Below are 17,868 nucleotides of genomic sequence, written 5' to 3'. Positions count from 1 at the left end.
CCACGCCCACCAGGAAACCGTTGCAGGGACGTTGGGGTGTGGCGGAGCCCAAGGCCGGGAAAGCCGCCCGAGGCTTTCCCGGCCTTGGGCACCAGTGGGGAGCCTGCGGCCGATCGCAGGAAACCACTAGGGGTCGGCTCCTGCGATCGGTAGCAGGGACGCTGGGTGCAGCCGAGCCCAAGGCCACTGCCCAGGGCCAAGCCCTGGCCCTGAAAGAAGGCAGAAGGTGGTGGCCACAGCCAAGGCCTGGGTCCCCGGTGCAGGCAGCCAGGTGAATGAAGGTCTATTGCATGAATCTTTGTGCAAACGGGCTACTAGTATAAAATAAAAATAAAACAGCAAGCAAAAATCAAATTTTCAAAAAGCTTTTCAAGTTCCAAATGATCTAAGGCATCACATCATTCAGAGTAAAATAGAATCTTCAGCAAGTGTGGGAGAGGGGGATAAGCTCTGAGTGGCTCATCAGGGGGTCTGGGTCCAGAATCCAGCTTTGCCACTAAGTGGCTGGTGTCCCTGGACACACACCTGGTGATTATGCATTTATAAAGGGGGCTTATAAGGCATGGCTGGCCTAGCCCAAACTGCAGTCCTTAGCTACCGTGAGACAATGCAAGTTACAAAGGTAAGACTCATAATACATTAAAATCAGCAAGGGCAGACTTGAAAATATTAGTACAAAATTATGTGCATGTCAGCACACAGAGAAAGCAGGGTGGAGGGACTGGTGTTCTTCAGCCCTGAGTTCTCTGACCTGGGATGTGACCTTGACAAATAACCATTATTATGGTTAATTCTTGCTACCACCCCTTGTTACTATTGTCCTCATTTTACAGATGAGGAAATAAGAAACAGAGAAGTTGAGTACTTTGCTCAGTGTCACAAAGAGCCAAGATTCCAACCCAGGCCAACCGACTCCAGAGCTGTGCTCTCCACACTGGCCACCCTGCCCGCCTACAAGAGCCTAAGCAGTGAAACCCAAAGACCAGCCACGTCCCCCAAACCTCACCTTAGGATGTAAGAGGTTCCTGGCTCTGCTACTCCACTTGCTCAGTCTGTCAAAAAAAGCAAAAGCTGTTTTAAAGGCCTCACCGTTGGTCGGCATGAGAAAGGACAGCTCTGGCCAAAATATCAGGTGTAGCTTGCAGGCTCTGATTAGGCTTTCTACTGAACTCAGTCTGCTATTGCCGTATAATAAATAACTACACTGGCCTTTGTCCCTGGTTCCTGATGGAGAGACTAACTCCTTGGAATTCCTGCAAAACAGAAGTGTCTGTTATTTACGAGCCCCTTGCATCACACCTGAGTTTACCCTAAGAGATGAGATGACTCAGGAAGGGGGCTGCTCACCAGAAACAGCAGCCCTGTATTTAGAGGGCTGGGGCTTTCAGCCAGCCCAACCTCTGGATAGGGGACGTTGAGTGGGGATTGAGCTCAGTCACATGGCCAATGATCCAATCAATCGTGCCTATGTGATTTGAATCCAAGATGCCAGAGTTCAGTGGAGCTTCCTGGTTGGCGAACACTCGGATGTGTGGGAGGAAGAAGTACCCCGATTCCAAGGGGAATGGGCGCAGAAACTGTTTGAGACCCTCCCAGACTCTGTCCTGTGTCTCTTCATGTGGCTGGTCCTGACTGTATCCTTTGAAAATATAAAACTGTAATCACAAGTACAAAGCCTCCCTGAGTTCTGGAGCCATTCTAGTTAAGTGTCAAGAGTTCGGGTTCGGTGGGCTTCAGTGTTCCCATTTATAAGAAGTTAACCAAAGTCTTTTATAGGCCCTTTTCTAAGTACATGTGGGATGCAGTAAATGAAACTACCAGAATAAGGGGATTGAAGTGCTGGATACACCTTTGGCCCAATTTTAAAAATATCTTTCTTATTGATTTGTAGAAATTATCTATATTCCACAGATAAGTCACTTGTTTCAAACATTTTCTCCCACTTACTTTTTTACTCCCTCTATGATGCTTTCTGATAAGTAAACATTCTCAATTTTAATGTAGTCCAACTTAGCCATTTTAAAATTAATTAATGATTAGTATTTTCAATGACTTATTTAAGAAATCCTTCCCTCTCTTTTTTTCTTTATTGATTAAGGTATTACATATGTGTCCTTATTATCCCATTGTCCCCCCACCCCACCCTCACTCATGCCCTCCACCCCCCTGGGCATGAGTGGGGGTGGGGGGACAATGGGAGAATAAGGACACATATGTTGTCTATGTCCATTGGTTAGGCTTATATGCATGCATATAAGTCCTTTGGTTGATCTCTCCCCCTTAGCCCCACCCTCCCCTACCTTCCCTCTGAGGTTTAACAGTCTGATCGATGCTTCTTTGTCTCTGGATCTGTTTTTGTTCATCAGTTTATGTTGTTCATTATATTTCACAAATGAGTGAGATCATGTGATATTTATATTTCTCTGACTGGCTTATTTCGCTTAGCATAATGCTCTCCAGTTCCATCCATGCTGTTGCAAAAGGTAAGAATTCCTTCTTTTTTACAGTAGCGTAGTATTCCATTGTGTAGATGTACCACAGTTTTTAAAAATCCTCCCCTCCTGAGGTCATAAAGATATTCTCCTCTTTTGTCTCCTAAAAACTTTATTATTTTGCCTTTCACATTTAGGTCTATAACCCACCTAGAAATGATTTTTGTGTGTGCTGTGAAGCAGGGGTGTCCCTTTAGTTTTTGTCTTAAATACCCTTTCTTGACTCCTTCAGACTTATTATGCAAAACAGTCTTAGAATTTGACATTCCTTCAAGACTCTGAATCTTGGCTTATCCTCTGGCTCCAAATGCCATAGCCTGTGAGTAACAGCTTCTTCACGAATTCACCCAGGTTTCTGGGAATTCATGCCCTGCCCAGGCTCAGGGCCTGCAACCCCTTATATGCAAAAGTCTATCACAGTTTTTTTGATAGATCAGGAATTCCTTGAGAAGATTTAAAAATTTTAAAATATTTTCAATTATAGTTGATATACAATATTATATTAGTGTCAGGTGTACAACATGATTAGGCATTTATATAATTTACATAATTTACAAAGTGATCACCCCAATAAGTCTAAGTACCCATCTGACACCCTATATGGTTAATAAAAATATTGACTAAATTCCTTATGCTGTACTTTACATCTCTGTGACTGTTTTTATAATGGGCCTGGAGCAGATACACAGGCAGGCCCCTTAAATGTGGAACACTGTGTGGCTGGAAGACCTCAAGCAATCGGATTTTAGTTACTAATAAAGTATTTCCCTAGTTTTGGAAGATAGTGAGCTCTCTGAAATTAAGACTGCATTAAATTATTGTTAAAACCAATAATTACCAGAGGCCAATCTTTCTACTACAAGCACATATTATCTTTAAAAAGATCACTTCAACTCAAGAGCCCATCTATTATATATCAAGAGGAGAAAACAGATACAGTACCTGAGGTTTTTCTTTAAGAAAGTCAGGTAGCTGAAATTCTCCTTTATAGACCTGGAAAAAGAAAGCAAACAGGTATTGTCATCATCACTTCTGAGCTTGCAGTACCTGATGGTGGGTGGGCTTACTGCTTCATTCTTGGTGAGTTTTAAAATTGGAGGGAAGCCTGCCAGCTCAAGAGCAGCCAGGGTTGAAGGACTGAGTGAAACCCATTCACTCTGATCTCACCTGCTCCCATTTGCCCCAGTGCTTCCCAAAGTGGGCTGGCTGGGAGAGGGCTCAGAGTATCGGAAGAAGGAAAAACAACGTCCCAACATCCCAAGTTCTAACCATTTTAGCTGAGAGAGAAACAAGCCCTAGTGCATCTCTCTCAAGCAACCAACACAGAATTCCCACAATCTAGGAATAGGCTCCACCTGATTTCCTTTTGAAATATCCAACCTTAAAACCCTGGATTTAATCCAACCTTTCTTAATGTACCCAAGATTCCCATAATAATTTAAATAGTAGATGATTCTTAAAATGATAAATACTTTTAACCTCATAAGATCTTATGATAATTATTATTTTTTAAATCCCAAACTAGTCACACAACATTAAGATGTTATTGATTGATTGATTTTAATCCTCACCCAAGGATAATGCTTATTGCTTTTTGGAGAGAGAGGAAGGGAGAGAGAGAGACATCAATGTGAGAGAGAAGCATCAATCAGTTGCCTCCCATACATGCCCTGACCGGGGATTGAACCCACAACCCAGGTATGTGCTCTAACTGGGCATTAAACCTGTGACCCTTTTGGTGCATGGGACAATGCTCCAATCAGCTAAACCACCTGACCAGGGCAATCTTATAACTAAAAATTTACTATTTTCTATACATAAAATTATGTTTCTAATGCCTGTGATTAGGAAATAATTTTAAAATATAATACCACTTATACTAATATTAAAAAACCCCACACCAAATACCTGAGAATAAATCTAATAAAATATGTATAAGACAAGACCAATAAATAGAGAGACATACTATTTTCAGGGACTGGGGAAGGGATAATTTGAAGCTGATTGTAGAAGTTATATGGAAATGCATAAGACCAAAACTACTCAAAGTAATCTTAAAAAGAACAAAATGGGAGGGGCTTATTCTACCAGATATTAAGACATTATTATATAGCTATAATTAAGCTATATTATCTATAATAATAAAAGCATAATATGCTAATTAGGCCAGACAGCCGAATGACCTTCCGGACGACCTTCCAGATGAAGCTGGGGCTGTGAGGGCCAAGCCCCTTGCACTAATTTCATGCATCGGGCCTCCAGTATAGATATATAATTAAGCGAGTAAAGTTTTGGTACTGACAAAAAGAACACTTTCTACTGACAAAGCAATCCCTATTTAGTGCAAGAAACCAAGACCTGCATTGCTTACAAAAACAGCAAAGCTAGGAATGGAATTTCCTTTGGCAACAAGAAACAGTGTTCTGGACGTACTACTCCCTGGCACTAAGGACTGAGGATTTTGTGTGACAGCGATGAGTTAGGTACTCAGAATCCACACCTCCCTACAGAAGCACCCCAACCTCAAGCACTGAGAAAGCGACTGGAAGACAAAAGTAGGCGTTTGATTTGGAGGGTGCACTGGAAATAAAAATGAAAAGAACAGCAGCTAAACTTTACTACTTTCTCTGCACCAGGTTAGTGTTAAGTAAGGGCTTCATATGTACTATCTCGTGGAACCCACAATCTCTGGAGGGAGGCATTATCTTTTTAGAGAGAAAGGCACAGAGAAGTTAAGTAATTTGTCCAATGCAGGGAAATGGGAAGCTACGAAGCACCATCCTCAGACTTGCGTTCCTCTGTTTAGACTGAAGTATGGAGGCTACGGCAGTAATCCAGATGAGAAAGGATGGCAAGGAGGGTGGCAGTGGAGGTGGTGAGGAGTGGTAGGTTTGTGGATTTGTTTTTCTAACTACATGTGGACTTCCTAACACAGTGGTCGGCAAACTCATTAGTCAACAGAGCCAAATATCAACAGTACAACGATTGAAATTTCTTTTGAGAGCCAAATTTTTTAAACTTAAACTTCTTCTAACGCCACTTCTTCAAAATAGACTCGCCCAGGCCGGGGTATTTTGTGGAAGAGCCACACTCATGGGGCCAAAGAGCCGCATGTGGCTCGCGAGCCGCAGTTTGCCGACCACGGTCCTAACAGATTGGATACGGGATGTGACAGAGCAGAGGAGAGTCAAGGATGACTCTAAGGTTTTTGGCCTAAGCAACTACCAACTGGAAATATACAGCTGCCATCAGCTCAGTTAGGAGAGGTTCTGTGTTTCGTAGATTTTTGCAAGATCATTAGTTCAGTTTTGGATGTTAAGTTTGAGAAGTCTATTAGCCAATGAATGAAAATATCAAGTAGTCAGTTGGATATACAATTCTGGAGTTCATGGAAGAGGTCTGAGCTGGGATATATAAATTTGAGAATCATTAACTTGGAGATGCTAGGTGAAGCCTCAATACCTGCTGAGGTAACCCAGGGGGGCTCAGGGTAGATAGACAAGAGCAGAGGACTTAAGACTGAGATATGGGGACATTCTAACATTTAAAAGTCAGGGAGAAGAAGAACCAACAAAGACGACTAAGAAGCTATCAATGACATAGGAAAAAAAAATTTTTTAAGTCATGTTCTAGAAGCCAAGTAAAGGAAACATATCAAGGAGGGAGTAATCACCTAGCCGGTTTGGCTCAGTGGATAGAGCGCTGGCCTGTGGGCTGAAGGGTCCCAGGTTTGATTCCAGTCAAGGGCACATGTCTGGGGTTGAGGGCTTGATCCCCAGTAGAGGCTGTGCAGGAGGCAGCCGATCAATGATTCTCTCTCATCATTAATGTTTCTATCTCTCTCTTACTCTCCCTTTCTTTCTGAAATCAATTAAAACATTTTAAAAAACTAACTCATAAGAAAAAAGGACGGAGTAATCGTATCAAAAGATACTGGGAGGTAAAAAAAAAAAGACCATTAGATTTAATAACATGAAGGTCAGTGTGACCTTGACAATGTAAATTAAGTAGCCTGGTAGTTATGAAATTCTGAATGTAAGTCAGAATAAAGGAGAAGGAATTGGAGACAGAGGGTAAAGAAAACTTGAGGGTTTTTTTTAAAGGAGAACACTAAGAATTTTCCCCTCAAGTCTTACTCTTTTTTTATTTTTATTGATTTCAGAGAGGAAAGGAGAGGGAGAGAGGGATAGAAACATCAGTGATGAGAGAGAATCATTGATTGGTTGCCTCCTGCACACCCCTACTGAGGATTGAGCCCACAGCCCAGGCATGTGCCCTGATTGGGAATTGAACCCTGATCTGCTGGTTCAAAAGTCGATGCTCAACCACTGAGCCAAGCTGGCCAGGCTGAGTTTTGATGTAAAGGGCAGCAAAGAAACAGAAGTCTGTGTGTGCACGTGTGAATATTAAGCTAAAAAACCACTAAGGACATATTTGTTTATTGATGGGAAAGATCCTACTGGAGAGCAAAATCTGATGCTGCAGGAGAGACATGGTGAGATGGGCTTGGTCATACACAGGGGAAACATCTTCAGACAGGAGCATGGATGTTCACTTCTGTTACACAGACTTCCTATTATAATAGACTAGAGGCCCGGTGCACAAGTTCGTACATGGGTGGGGTCCGGCCCACCCCAATCGAGGCTGATCGGGCTGGGCCCCCTGGTTGAACTCCCGGTAGAGGGGACAATTTGCGTATTAGCTTTTTATTATATAGGATTATATAGGATGAGGATATCAGGTCTGAATCACTTCCTTTCCTCTAGCTTCTCAAAAATTACACAATAGCCCTGACCGGTGTGGCTCCGTTGTTTGGAACACTGTCCTGTACACCGAAAGTTTGTGGGTTCAATTCCAAGTCAGGGCACATACCCAGATTCAGGTTGGATCCCTGGTTGGGGTGCGCATGGGAGGCAACTGATTGATGTTTCTCTCGCACACCAATGTTACTCTCTCTCCCCCCTCTCTCTCTCAAATCAATAAGCATATTTTTGGGTAAGCATTAAAAGAAAGTACACAACACTTTTTTGTTAAAGCCACATTCTGTATATTTTCATTATTATTACAATATAAATATTTATATAAAGTGAAAGTATAAATACAACACATTTACTTCTTTTACACAACTTGTGTGTATTTTAGCTGGGGTTAATAATTGCCTCAGACAGTTTTATATTAATAGAATATTTTTAGAGCAGTTTTAGGTTTATGGAAAAATTGAGCAGAAAGTACAGAGTCCCCATATACTTCCTCTCTCTCTTCTACAGTTTCCCCTATTATTAATTGCATTACTGTGGTATATATGCTACAATTAATGAATCGGTATTAATGTGCTGCGATTAATAAGAGTCTTTAGTTTGCACTAGGGTTCGCTATTTGTTCTGTACTTTCTGTGTACTCACCATCACATAGAATACAGAATAGTTCCACTAGCATGAACCTCTCCTGTGCACCACCACCTACTCATCTCCCCTTCTCTCAACCTTGTTACTGTCTCCATAGTTTTGCCTTTTTTAGAATGTCATACAGTTGGTATACAGTATGCAGCCTTTTCAGATTGGCTTTTTTCACTTAGCAATTTTTTATTAGTGCTATCATGGTATATCTTTATTTACCTCTATATTTATATTTATTAATTTTAGAGAGAGAGAGGAAAGGAGAAGGAGAGAGAAACATCGAAAGGTTGCCTCCCGTTCGCACCCCAACGGGGGACCAAACCTGCAACACAGGCATGTGCCTTGCTCTTATGAAGATCCTTGTGAGTACACTGGGCCCACCCAGATAATACTGGGTAATTTCATTTTAAATCTCTTAATCACATCTGTAAAGTCCCCTTTGCCATGTAATGTAACAAATTCACAGACTCCGGAGATTAGGACATGGCAATCTTTAGGGGCCATTATTCAGTCTGTCATGTGTAAGCAATGGATGACTAATGCATTATAGTTAGAATTTTTACAGTTTACAAACAGAAACATAGGGATGAACAAAGTGCTACAGAAATGAAATTTGTATAGCCCTTGTAATATTTAAACTTTCTGGAAGTTGTAAATATTATGCTTCATCAGTTACAAACAAAAAGCTGATGAACCATAATATTTACAACTTTCAAAAAATGTGACAGCAGCAGCAGCAGCAGCAAAATATCTGTGTATACATGTTCATACCGAAAGAGAGATGAAGCAAACATGGCAAAATTTTAACAACTAATGAATCATGTTAAAGGTATACAGATGTTCTTCAGATTTTTCTATAAGTATGAAAAATATGGGGAAAAAATCAGGGCAATAAAAAATATTTTCAACACCACAAATATATTAATCTTACAAAGCTCACTGGAGTATAAGAACTATATAATCTGTGAATGGGCTGAAATTTAGGATTAAACTCAGGGGATGGCAGCCTACTCTGTAAGAGACCAGAGAGTAAATATTTTAGGCTTTGTGGGTCCTACAGCCACTTTTCCAACTACTCAGCTCTGTAGTACAAAAGCAGACATTACCAAAATGTAAATAAATAAGCAGAGTATATTCTAATAAAACTTTATTTACAAAAACAGGTGGCAGGCCAGATTTGGCCTGCAGGATGTAAGTGCCAATCCTTAATTTAACTCAAAACATTCTTTCAAAATAAGAGAATTTTAAAATATATTTTATTGATTTTTTACAGAGAGGAAGGGAGAGGGACAGATAGTTAGAAACACCGATGAGAGAGAAACATCGATCAGCTGCCTCCTGCACACCCCCTACTGGGGATGTTCAGCAACCAAGGTACATGCCCTTGACCGGAATTGAACCTGGGACCCCTCAATCCGCAGACGGATGCTCTATCCATTGAGCCAAACCAGTCCGGGCCAAAATAACAGAATTTTAAACAATCTCCAGAAACATGTACTAATGATTATGCTATGTATTCAGGACTCATTCCAAAGGTTAAAAGATTAGTTTCGCAGTGCCTGGTTGTGAATTCAAAGTTCACTGTAAACTCAAATCTAACTTATTCCTCCTTCTTCTTTATGTAAACGCACTATAAACTCTATAATATAATCCTCCCTCCCTCCCTTCCTTCTTCTTTCCAATTGTGCTCAACTGCACAAAAATGGATTAATCATAATTCTTAGTTCCTGACAAACTTTCACCATTGACCCATGTTTGGTCTGCTGCTATTTATTTTGCAATGTAATTCCTTATTTTTAATAATGCATTAATCATTCCCCTTAAGAAATTATGACTTGATACTTTCACGTGCAGAGAAAGCACATGATATGATAACACAGCAAGGAATCTAGGTTTTGAAATTCACATCTTCAATCCCACTTGGCTCTTGTGGCCCGCTAGAGACTCATTATCTCTAAAGCACAAATATGAAACAGCTGATAACATGTATGTTTACATATTCACATTTGTCCAAAAATATTCTGGCAGCTTTGCAAATCTCCACCCGGGTTCTTGGAGAGTTCAATAGTCTTGTGCTGTCCAGAAACAACTGGGTGAGTGTTACATTTCCTATATTAAGCAGAAAAATATTAATCAACTCAAAAGCATGGTATTGTACTGAAGCAATGTTTTCTTAAAAAAGAAATGTTTCAGTGTGTTGACTTTTGGGTGAAGTTGGATAAGATGGACTGGAATGTGAGTTGAACTGGGAACGTGTAGAAGCTGTGAACTAGAAACAGTTAACTGCACTCTATGTTCACCATACTTCTTAAGGGGAGGGACGGAGGATTTATCATTCTTGTATCTTGGACACAGGAACGAATAGACAGTTGGCTGAAAAAATAAATAAATGCGTGAGATCCTTCCATAATGGTCTCCATCAGTGAAGGGTTACCATTTTTCATCTGACTCACTCTTTTCTTTTTCTATAAAATAATTATTTCCTAGAGATGGCTAGAGACTCCATAATAAATCTCAATATACTGTATGCCATCAAGTTTCTGCTCAAAAGTACTACAAATTGAAATGCATGCTTAAAAAATTTTAAGAATTCTGAAATCTGTATCTTTTTCAACCCAGTTTGGAAAAAGTATAAAACAAAGTAGAAAATGCTCTTGGGGAGTAGTAATGTCGTGACTGTGTTAAACAGAAATTCTCCTAAGAAATAGTTAATTGATTATGAGGTCACTGGTCATTGAGTTCTAGTTAATGGCAACTATCTTTCCTTACTATAGCAACAATATTGCACTTAAAATTGAACATTGTGTTATAAGAGTTTGAGATTATCTGTAATAGTTAAAATGTTATAATTATGACATGCAAACAGACAGGATGAATTATTCAAATAATTTAATTAAATCACTCACTCAACAGTGAAGACTTCTTTAAATTTTTAAATTGTCATTCGAGAATATTTTTTCCATTGATTTCTAGAGACAGTGGCAGGGAGGGAGGTCTGTGTGTGTGTATGGAGCGGGGGTAGGGAGGAGAGAGAGAGAGAGAGAGAGAGAGAGAGAGAGAGAGAGAGAGACACTGATGTGAGAGTGACATGGATTGATTGCCTCCCGCATGCACACCTACCAGGGCGGGGAACTTGTAACCAAGGTACGTGCCCTTGACTGGGAATCAAACATGCAACTTTTCAGTCTGTAGGCCCACGCTCTAACTACTGAGCCAAACCGTCCAGGGCAATGAAGACATTTTCTGATGTGCAGGCCCTGTGTCCAGACTTACAGGTCTCAATGAATATATAAAGGAGTCATCTCTCAATCCAAATTATGAGGAATCCATTCCAGTCCAGGCCAAATGCCAGTCTGGTACTAGGACAGAGAAAATGAACATGCACCATTAATGTATCCATTTATTTCTGTGTTTTCAAAAGGATCTTTTATTGCTTCACTTAAAAAAAACATTTTGGCCCAGCCAGTGTAGCTTAGCAGTTGAGCATCGACCCAGGAATCAAGAGGTTGCCAGTTCAATTCCCGGACAGGGCACATGTCTGGGTTGCGGGCTTGATCCCCATTGCAGGGTGGGAGAGGTGCAGGAGGCAGCCAATCGATGATTCTCTCTCATCATTGATATTTTTCTCTCTCTCCCTCTCCCTTCTTCTCTGAAATCAATAAAAAAATATATATTTAAAAAATTGGTAACGTTATTGAAGATTATTATAACATAGTTAACCACCTTGACCTAATGTCATTATATACCAATTATAAGCAAAAAACTACAGAATAAATATTCCTTCAAAGTAAATGAAAAAGACTTTTTGAAATTAACAATTTGTTGGGCCAAAGTTAATAAATTTAGCAAGTGTTTAACAATTTATTAGCAAGTGTTAACAAATTTCAAAAACCTAAAAAAAACTAGCAATAGATTCTCTAGTACAGTGGTATTAAGGTAGAAATTAATTACAAGATGATAACCAGAACATTCCTAAATGTTTGAAAATTAAGGAATAAACTTCTAAATAGTCCATGGGACCAAAAAAATAAAAAATAAGAATGGAAATCACCAAATATTTTTAACTAAAAACCAAAAAACATTACATATAAAAACATCTAAGATGTTAATGCAGTCTTGGTGAAAGGGAATTTTATACCTTAAGTGAATATTTAAGAACAAAATAAAGGTGGGAACCAATGATCTAAGCATCCATCCCGGGAAGCTAAGATTAAGAGTAGCATATTAAACCCAAAACCGTAAAAAAAGAGGAAACAAGGTAGAAAACACAGATAAAATAGATAAAAATCAACAAAGCCAAAAGATGATTTTAAAAATATAAAAAACTTTATAAACCTCAGGCAAAACTGATAAAAACAAACAAACAAACAACACATTAAAATAACCAATATAAGTGAAACAGAAATCATTATCACAGGCATTTAAAAGGTAATCTAGCCCTGGCCGGTTTGGCTCAGTGGTTGGAGTGCTGGCCCTCAGCCCAAAGAGTCGTGGATTCGATGCCCGGTCAAGGGCAAGTACCTCGATTGCAGGTTCAATCCAGGGGCGCAAACCGGAGGCCACCAATGGATGTGTCTCTTTCAAGTCAATGTCTCTCTCTCTCTCTCTCTCTCTTTCTCTCTCTCTCTCTCTCTCTCTCTCTCTCCCCCCTCCTCCTTCTCCTCCTCCTCTCGCTCCCTCGACTCTCTCTAAAAATCAATGGGAAAAATATCTTCACTCCTTGGGGTGAGGATTAAAAAAATAATAAAAATAAAAGGTAATCTAGCAATTGATGTCAGTTTTGCTCACCATCCTAAATAACCTATTTTAGTTTTGCTGATTCTATTTTTTCTATTCTCTATTTCATTAATTCCTGCTCTAATCTTTATTATTTCCTTTCTTCTGATCACTTTGTGTATAGTTTTCTGTTCTTTTCCCAGTTCTTCAAGGTGTTACATTTTAGATCTTTCATTTTTTTCTAGAGAGAAATTTCCCTTTTATAGGGCTTTTTTTGGCATCCTATATATTTTGGTATGTTGTGTTTTTGTTTTCATTCATCTCAAAGTATTTTCTAATTTCCCTAGTGATTTCTTCTTTGGTTAAGAGTGTATTATTTAATTTTCACATATTGAAAATTATACAGTTTTCCTTCTGTTACTAATTTCTAACTTCATCCTGTTGTGGTTGGAGGAGATATTTTGTATGATTTAAATAATTTAAAATGTACTGAACATTATTTTATGGCCTAACATATGGTCCATGCTGGAAAATGTTCCATGTGCTCTTGAAAAGAATGTGCTGTTATTGGGTGGAGTATTCTGTATAAGTCTGTTAGGTCTCAGTAGTTTCTAGTGTTGTTCAAGTCCTGTCTTTCCTTATTGATGTGTCTAGATGGTTTACCTGAAATTGAAATTATGTCAGTGTTTGCCCCATATGTTTTGAGGACTCTGCTCCTCATTGGTTCAGAGATTATGTAAATACAGATGAGCACAGCCTTAGCCCACCCCTACTCTACTTTCCTACTACTTAGCTTCTGCCTATCAGGGAACAAGTTTGGACCATAAGTTCAATTTTGGACATTGTTTGAGGTCCTCATGAACAGCCAGCTGGAGATATACAGAAGGTAGTTGGAAATTATGAGCCTGGGGCTCAGGAAAGAGACCCACTGAGAAATACAGATTTATGATCATCAGCAAATAGGTTGCAATCAAACTGAGTGGATCAGCTTGACCGAGAAGACTATAAAAAAGAAGTCCTTTATCTGATGGGCTTCAGGGGCACCGATGAATCCACTGAAATTTTGTGTCTATATGTGTCTATATTTCTGACATAGAGATCCACAGGTTTTATTGGATTCTCAAATAGGTCTGTAAACCTAAAAATATTAAAAACCTAAGGAGGAGGGAGAAGACTAACGATGCAACCTAAAGGGCACTATTTACCGAAATGTGCTACAATGAGAGACGATGACAGCAAAGAGCATGGAACGTGTTAGCATTTCATTTCCAATTTACCATCTGAGTCACAGCATCCATGAAGCACATGATTTTTACTCAAAGCTGGGCAACATGTCCCCAAAATATGCTGTCTTAGACACCAGAACTTCTAGACTTGTACAAAACTGTACAAAAGCCAGCACATATAAGCCTGGGGCTTGGAATTCTATATTCCCATACAAAAAAACAAACAAACAAAAAAAAGAATTTATTACCACTTTCCACCCCATAAAGGGAACAATCTCCTCAGCTACCTTCTTTTTTTGGAGCCTATCTCATGTCATAGCTGACAACCAAAGATCACTTTTTAAGCATTACTTTATAAAACTTCATGATCATCAATGCTGTATATTTAAGCATCTGTGTTTTTACAGGCAAAAAAAGTTTTGAAAGCATACAGGATTTGGATTGCAAGAAGGGCTATGAAATCCAAAACCACGAAACAAGAATGTCAGCTTGTATGCATTATCACAAAGTGCTTGAAAATGCAATTAGAGTTCACACTTTATCTTTTTTCCCTTTTGTCACGTTAGAGATAGGAGGACATGGGAAGGTTTTTCTTTTCAGTGTGCATTTTGAAACCCTTTCAAAAGCTACAAATGTGTCTGAAACAAATTCTCAAGTCACATGGATTCAAGTCATAGCATTCTTCCCAAACTACCACTCAAGCAAGCCAAGGATAATCTAGCCAGCCAATTTGAATGTAGGAAAACTATAATGTCTACTGCCTGGGAAACCTCTAAATATCATTTACACATGCACATTGGTTTATAAAAACCATTTCAGTATTGTATAAAGGAAAAAGCTATGAATTACCAATTACTAAGAGATTATCAAGCACTATGATGAGGGATACTAGATTGATATGTAACTCATCTTTAGCAGAATGCAGTCTGTCACGCTTATAAAACTTTTTTAAAAAACTTAAGAGATGGTTCATATAGGTTAAATTAGAAAATGTTCAATTACATTAATAAATGAAACCTATTAAAATTAGAAAAAATCTAAAATAAAATGATGTTTATTATGCTGGTAGTTCAAAAAATTTTTTTAATTATCAACATATAACACCTTAAAAATATCAAGTACTTTGATGTGGTTTAATTCTATTCTCATTAGTCTAACCTAAAAAAACATACAAAAAAACTAAAATGTAGTATGTGTAAAGATGTTCATTGTAGCATGATTTGTCAAAGAAAAATTATAAATAACAAAAGAAAAATGGTAAAATGAATTCTAGAACATACACCAGAGAAACATTTTATTTGCTCATTCATTTATTTACTACTTTTCAGAGAGGATGAAAATTTATGTTTAAAAAGCATGTGCACAATACTAAGATACTAATTAAGAGGAAAGGCTTGGATACAAAATCATGTGTATGCAAAGGTAAAACTGTAAAATATGTAATATTACCTCTGTTTACCAACCTGTAGAAAAGGAAGGGAATCCATCAAAACAATAAGAATGGTATGTGTGTGAGTGGTAATATAGCAGGATAGTAAGAAGGTAGGGATATTCCTGAGCAAGTGGATGGAGAAACTGAGACAAGAAAATTAAACAAGGCCAAACAGTTTGGGCAACTTGAAGCCAGCTTGTAAAGTGCAAGATCTTACCTTCCCTAACCAAAGACACTTGAGAGCAAATGGTTAATACCTCACCTCCCTAACCAGAGATTACATAGCTTAAATCACCCTGGTCTAAGAAAACAGAGAACAAAGATTGCATTAATACCATTTGTGCCAATTAAACTCAAGAACAAATATCATTTGGGGGATGTTAGGGCAGGAGGAGGGACGGGAAGAAAATGAGGAATTTATCTCACTCACTGAATAAAGAAGGCAGCAGTCTTGGAACTTGCCAAGATAAAACTACTAAATGTTCTTAGAAATTCTGGGAAAAGTCACAACAAAGTAAAAGGGAGACCTTGAAATCTAGTCTGTTGCCCAAGGTATCTGGCAGAGGAACCTTGAAACCTGTAGACAGAAAGTATAAAATCATCAAACTTCCACCAGGGGGTACTCAGATCAGCTGGGTTGCCCATTTGTGCTTTTGACAAGTGTATTTTTAAAATTTGTTTGCCTTGCTTCCTTCATAAATTTCCTTGCTTTGCTACAACATTGTGGTCTGTCAATCATCTGAAATCTTTCGTATGAGATTGACTAGAGCTGAGGAGGGGACAGTCCTCCCCCTCTGACTCAGGCAGCCGTCCAGTAACAGTAACATTATAGGTGAATTTTATTCTCTTATCTTTTATAAATTTTATACACTGAGCTATTTTTACTAGAGGCCCAGTGCACAAAATTTGTGTACGGGGGTGTGTATGGGGTGTTTGTGTGTGTGTGTGTGTCCTTTAGTCCAGCCTGCACACTCTCCAATCTGGAACCCCATGAGGGATGTCCGACTGCCCATTTAGGCCCGATCCCACCAGGCAGTCAGACATCCCTCTCACAATCCAGGACTGCTGGCTCCCAACTGCTTGCCTGCCTGCCTTCTTGATTGCCCCTAACCGCTTCTGCCTGCCAGCCTGACCACCCCCTAACCACTCCCTTGCCAGCCCGATTGCCCCAACTGCCCTCCCCTAACTGCTCCCCTGCCTGCGGGCCTGATTGCCCCTAACTGCCCTCCCCTGCAGGCCTGGTCACCCCTAACTGCCCTCCCTTGCTGGCCTGATTGCCCCCAACTGCCCTCCCTTGCAGACCTGGTCACCCCTAACTGCCCTCCCTTGCCAGCCTGATTCCCCTAACTGCCCTCCCTTGCAGACCTGGTTGCCCCTAACTGTCCTCCCCTGCCAGCCTGGTTGCCCCTAACTACCCTCCACTGCAGGCCTGGTTGCCCCTAACTGTCCTCCCCTGCAGGCCTGGTTGCCCTTAACTGCCCTCCCCTGCAGGCCTGATGGCCCATAACTGCCCTCCCCTGCTGGGCATCTTGTGGTGGCAATCTTGTGTCCACATGGGGGCAGCCATCTTTGATCACATGGGGCGGCCATCTTGTGTGTTGGAATGATGGTCAATTTGCATATTACTCTTTTATTAGATAGGATAGTAAAATGTTCACATATATGAAAAGTATATAAAAAGAACAAAGATTATTCTACAAATAAAAAATTTGTCTTTATATATGATGGGTTACAAGAAGATAGCTCTTCCTACATAGCCACTGATGCACTGAAAAATGAAAATGAAAATAATACTTAAGAGAAAAAAATCCACCTTGGAAATTAACCTCATAAGCTATAAATTTGTGCCTGGCTGGTGTTTCTCAGTGGTTCAGCATTGACTTATAAACCAAGAGGTCATGGTTTGAGTCCTGGTCAGGGCACATGCCCAGGTGGCCAGTTTAATTCCCAGTAGGGGGTGCACAGGAGGCAGCTGATCAATGATTCTCTCTCATCATTGATGATTCTTTTTTTTTCTTTCATCATTGTTTCTATCTCTCTCTCCCTCTCCCTTCTTCTCTGAAGTCAATAAAAATATTTTAAATATATATATATACTAGTAGCCCTGTGCATGAATCTGTGCGACAGTAGCTCGCTGCCGCCCTCCAGTAGCTCTCCAAAACCTTTTTGCACTGGGGCTTGGGGCATAGTGCAAACTTTCCACAAAAGGAACGCTCCAGCGTGGGGGGTGAGTGGCTAGAAGAGGTTGGGAGGTTTCCCAGGGGAACGGGAAGAGGCCCAAGGCCCAGTTCTGGCTCCATCTCTGAGAAGCCAGAAGAGGTCAACGGGGCATCAATTCTGAGCCTTGTTGTCCAGAGGGGATTGGACTGTGGCTCTGTGAGGGGCAGTCATTCCTATCCCCAGGCCCAAATCGGCAGTTGGCCTCTCCAGAGCCATTTCTAGTGGATTCCAACCTCTCTGCCCTCCCACACCGAGGTCTGCATTAACTGATTTCGTAGAAAGCAGAAAGAAAACCGCCTTCTCCAAGCTCACATTCTTCCATCCCAGGCCCCAGATTTAAGGACTACCCAGATGTTTTGGGACCCTGGTGTCTAAAAAAAAGAAAA

General features: G+C 40.1%; 1 protein-coding gene across 4 annotated transcripts in view; it reads right to left on the bottom strand.

Moving 5' to 3' along the window:
* TPST1 (tyrosylprotein sulfotransferase 1) overlaps positions 1-17,868 on the bottom strand; it is a 77,094-nt gene that overhangs the window by 1,997 nt on the left and 57,229 nt on the right. For 2 of the 4 annotated variants that reach the window (XM_054714809.1, XM_054714808.1), the window contains exons 4-6: positions 3,435-3,485; positions 1,210-1,253; positions 1,007-1,052 (exon numbers count right to left, since the gene is read on the bottom strand). In XM_054714809.1, coding sequence (XP_054570784.1) covers positions 1,007-1,052; positions 1,210-1,253; positions 3,435-3,485 — 141 coding nt within the window. The remainder of the gene's footprint in view (positions 1-1,006; positions 1,053-1,209; positions 1,254-3,434; positions 3,486-17,868) is intronic. The other 2 variants (XM_008141513.3, XM_054714810.1) reach the window with 1 other exon arrangement.

Source organism: Eptesicus fuscus, chromosome 4 (genome assembly GCF_027574615.1).
Source record: "Eptesicus fuscus isolate TK198812 chromosome 4, DD_ASM_mEF_20220401, whole genome shotgun sequence".
NCBI lineage: Eukaryota > Metazoa > Chordata > Mammalia > Chiroptera > Vespertilionidae > Eptesicus > Eptesicus fuscus.
The sequence above is the reverse complement of the archived record's forward strand: the minus strand, read 5'-3'. Positions and strand labels throughout refer to the sequence as shown.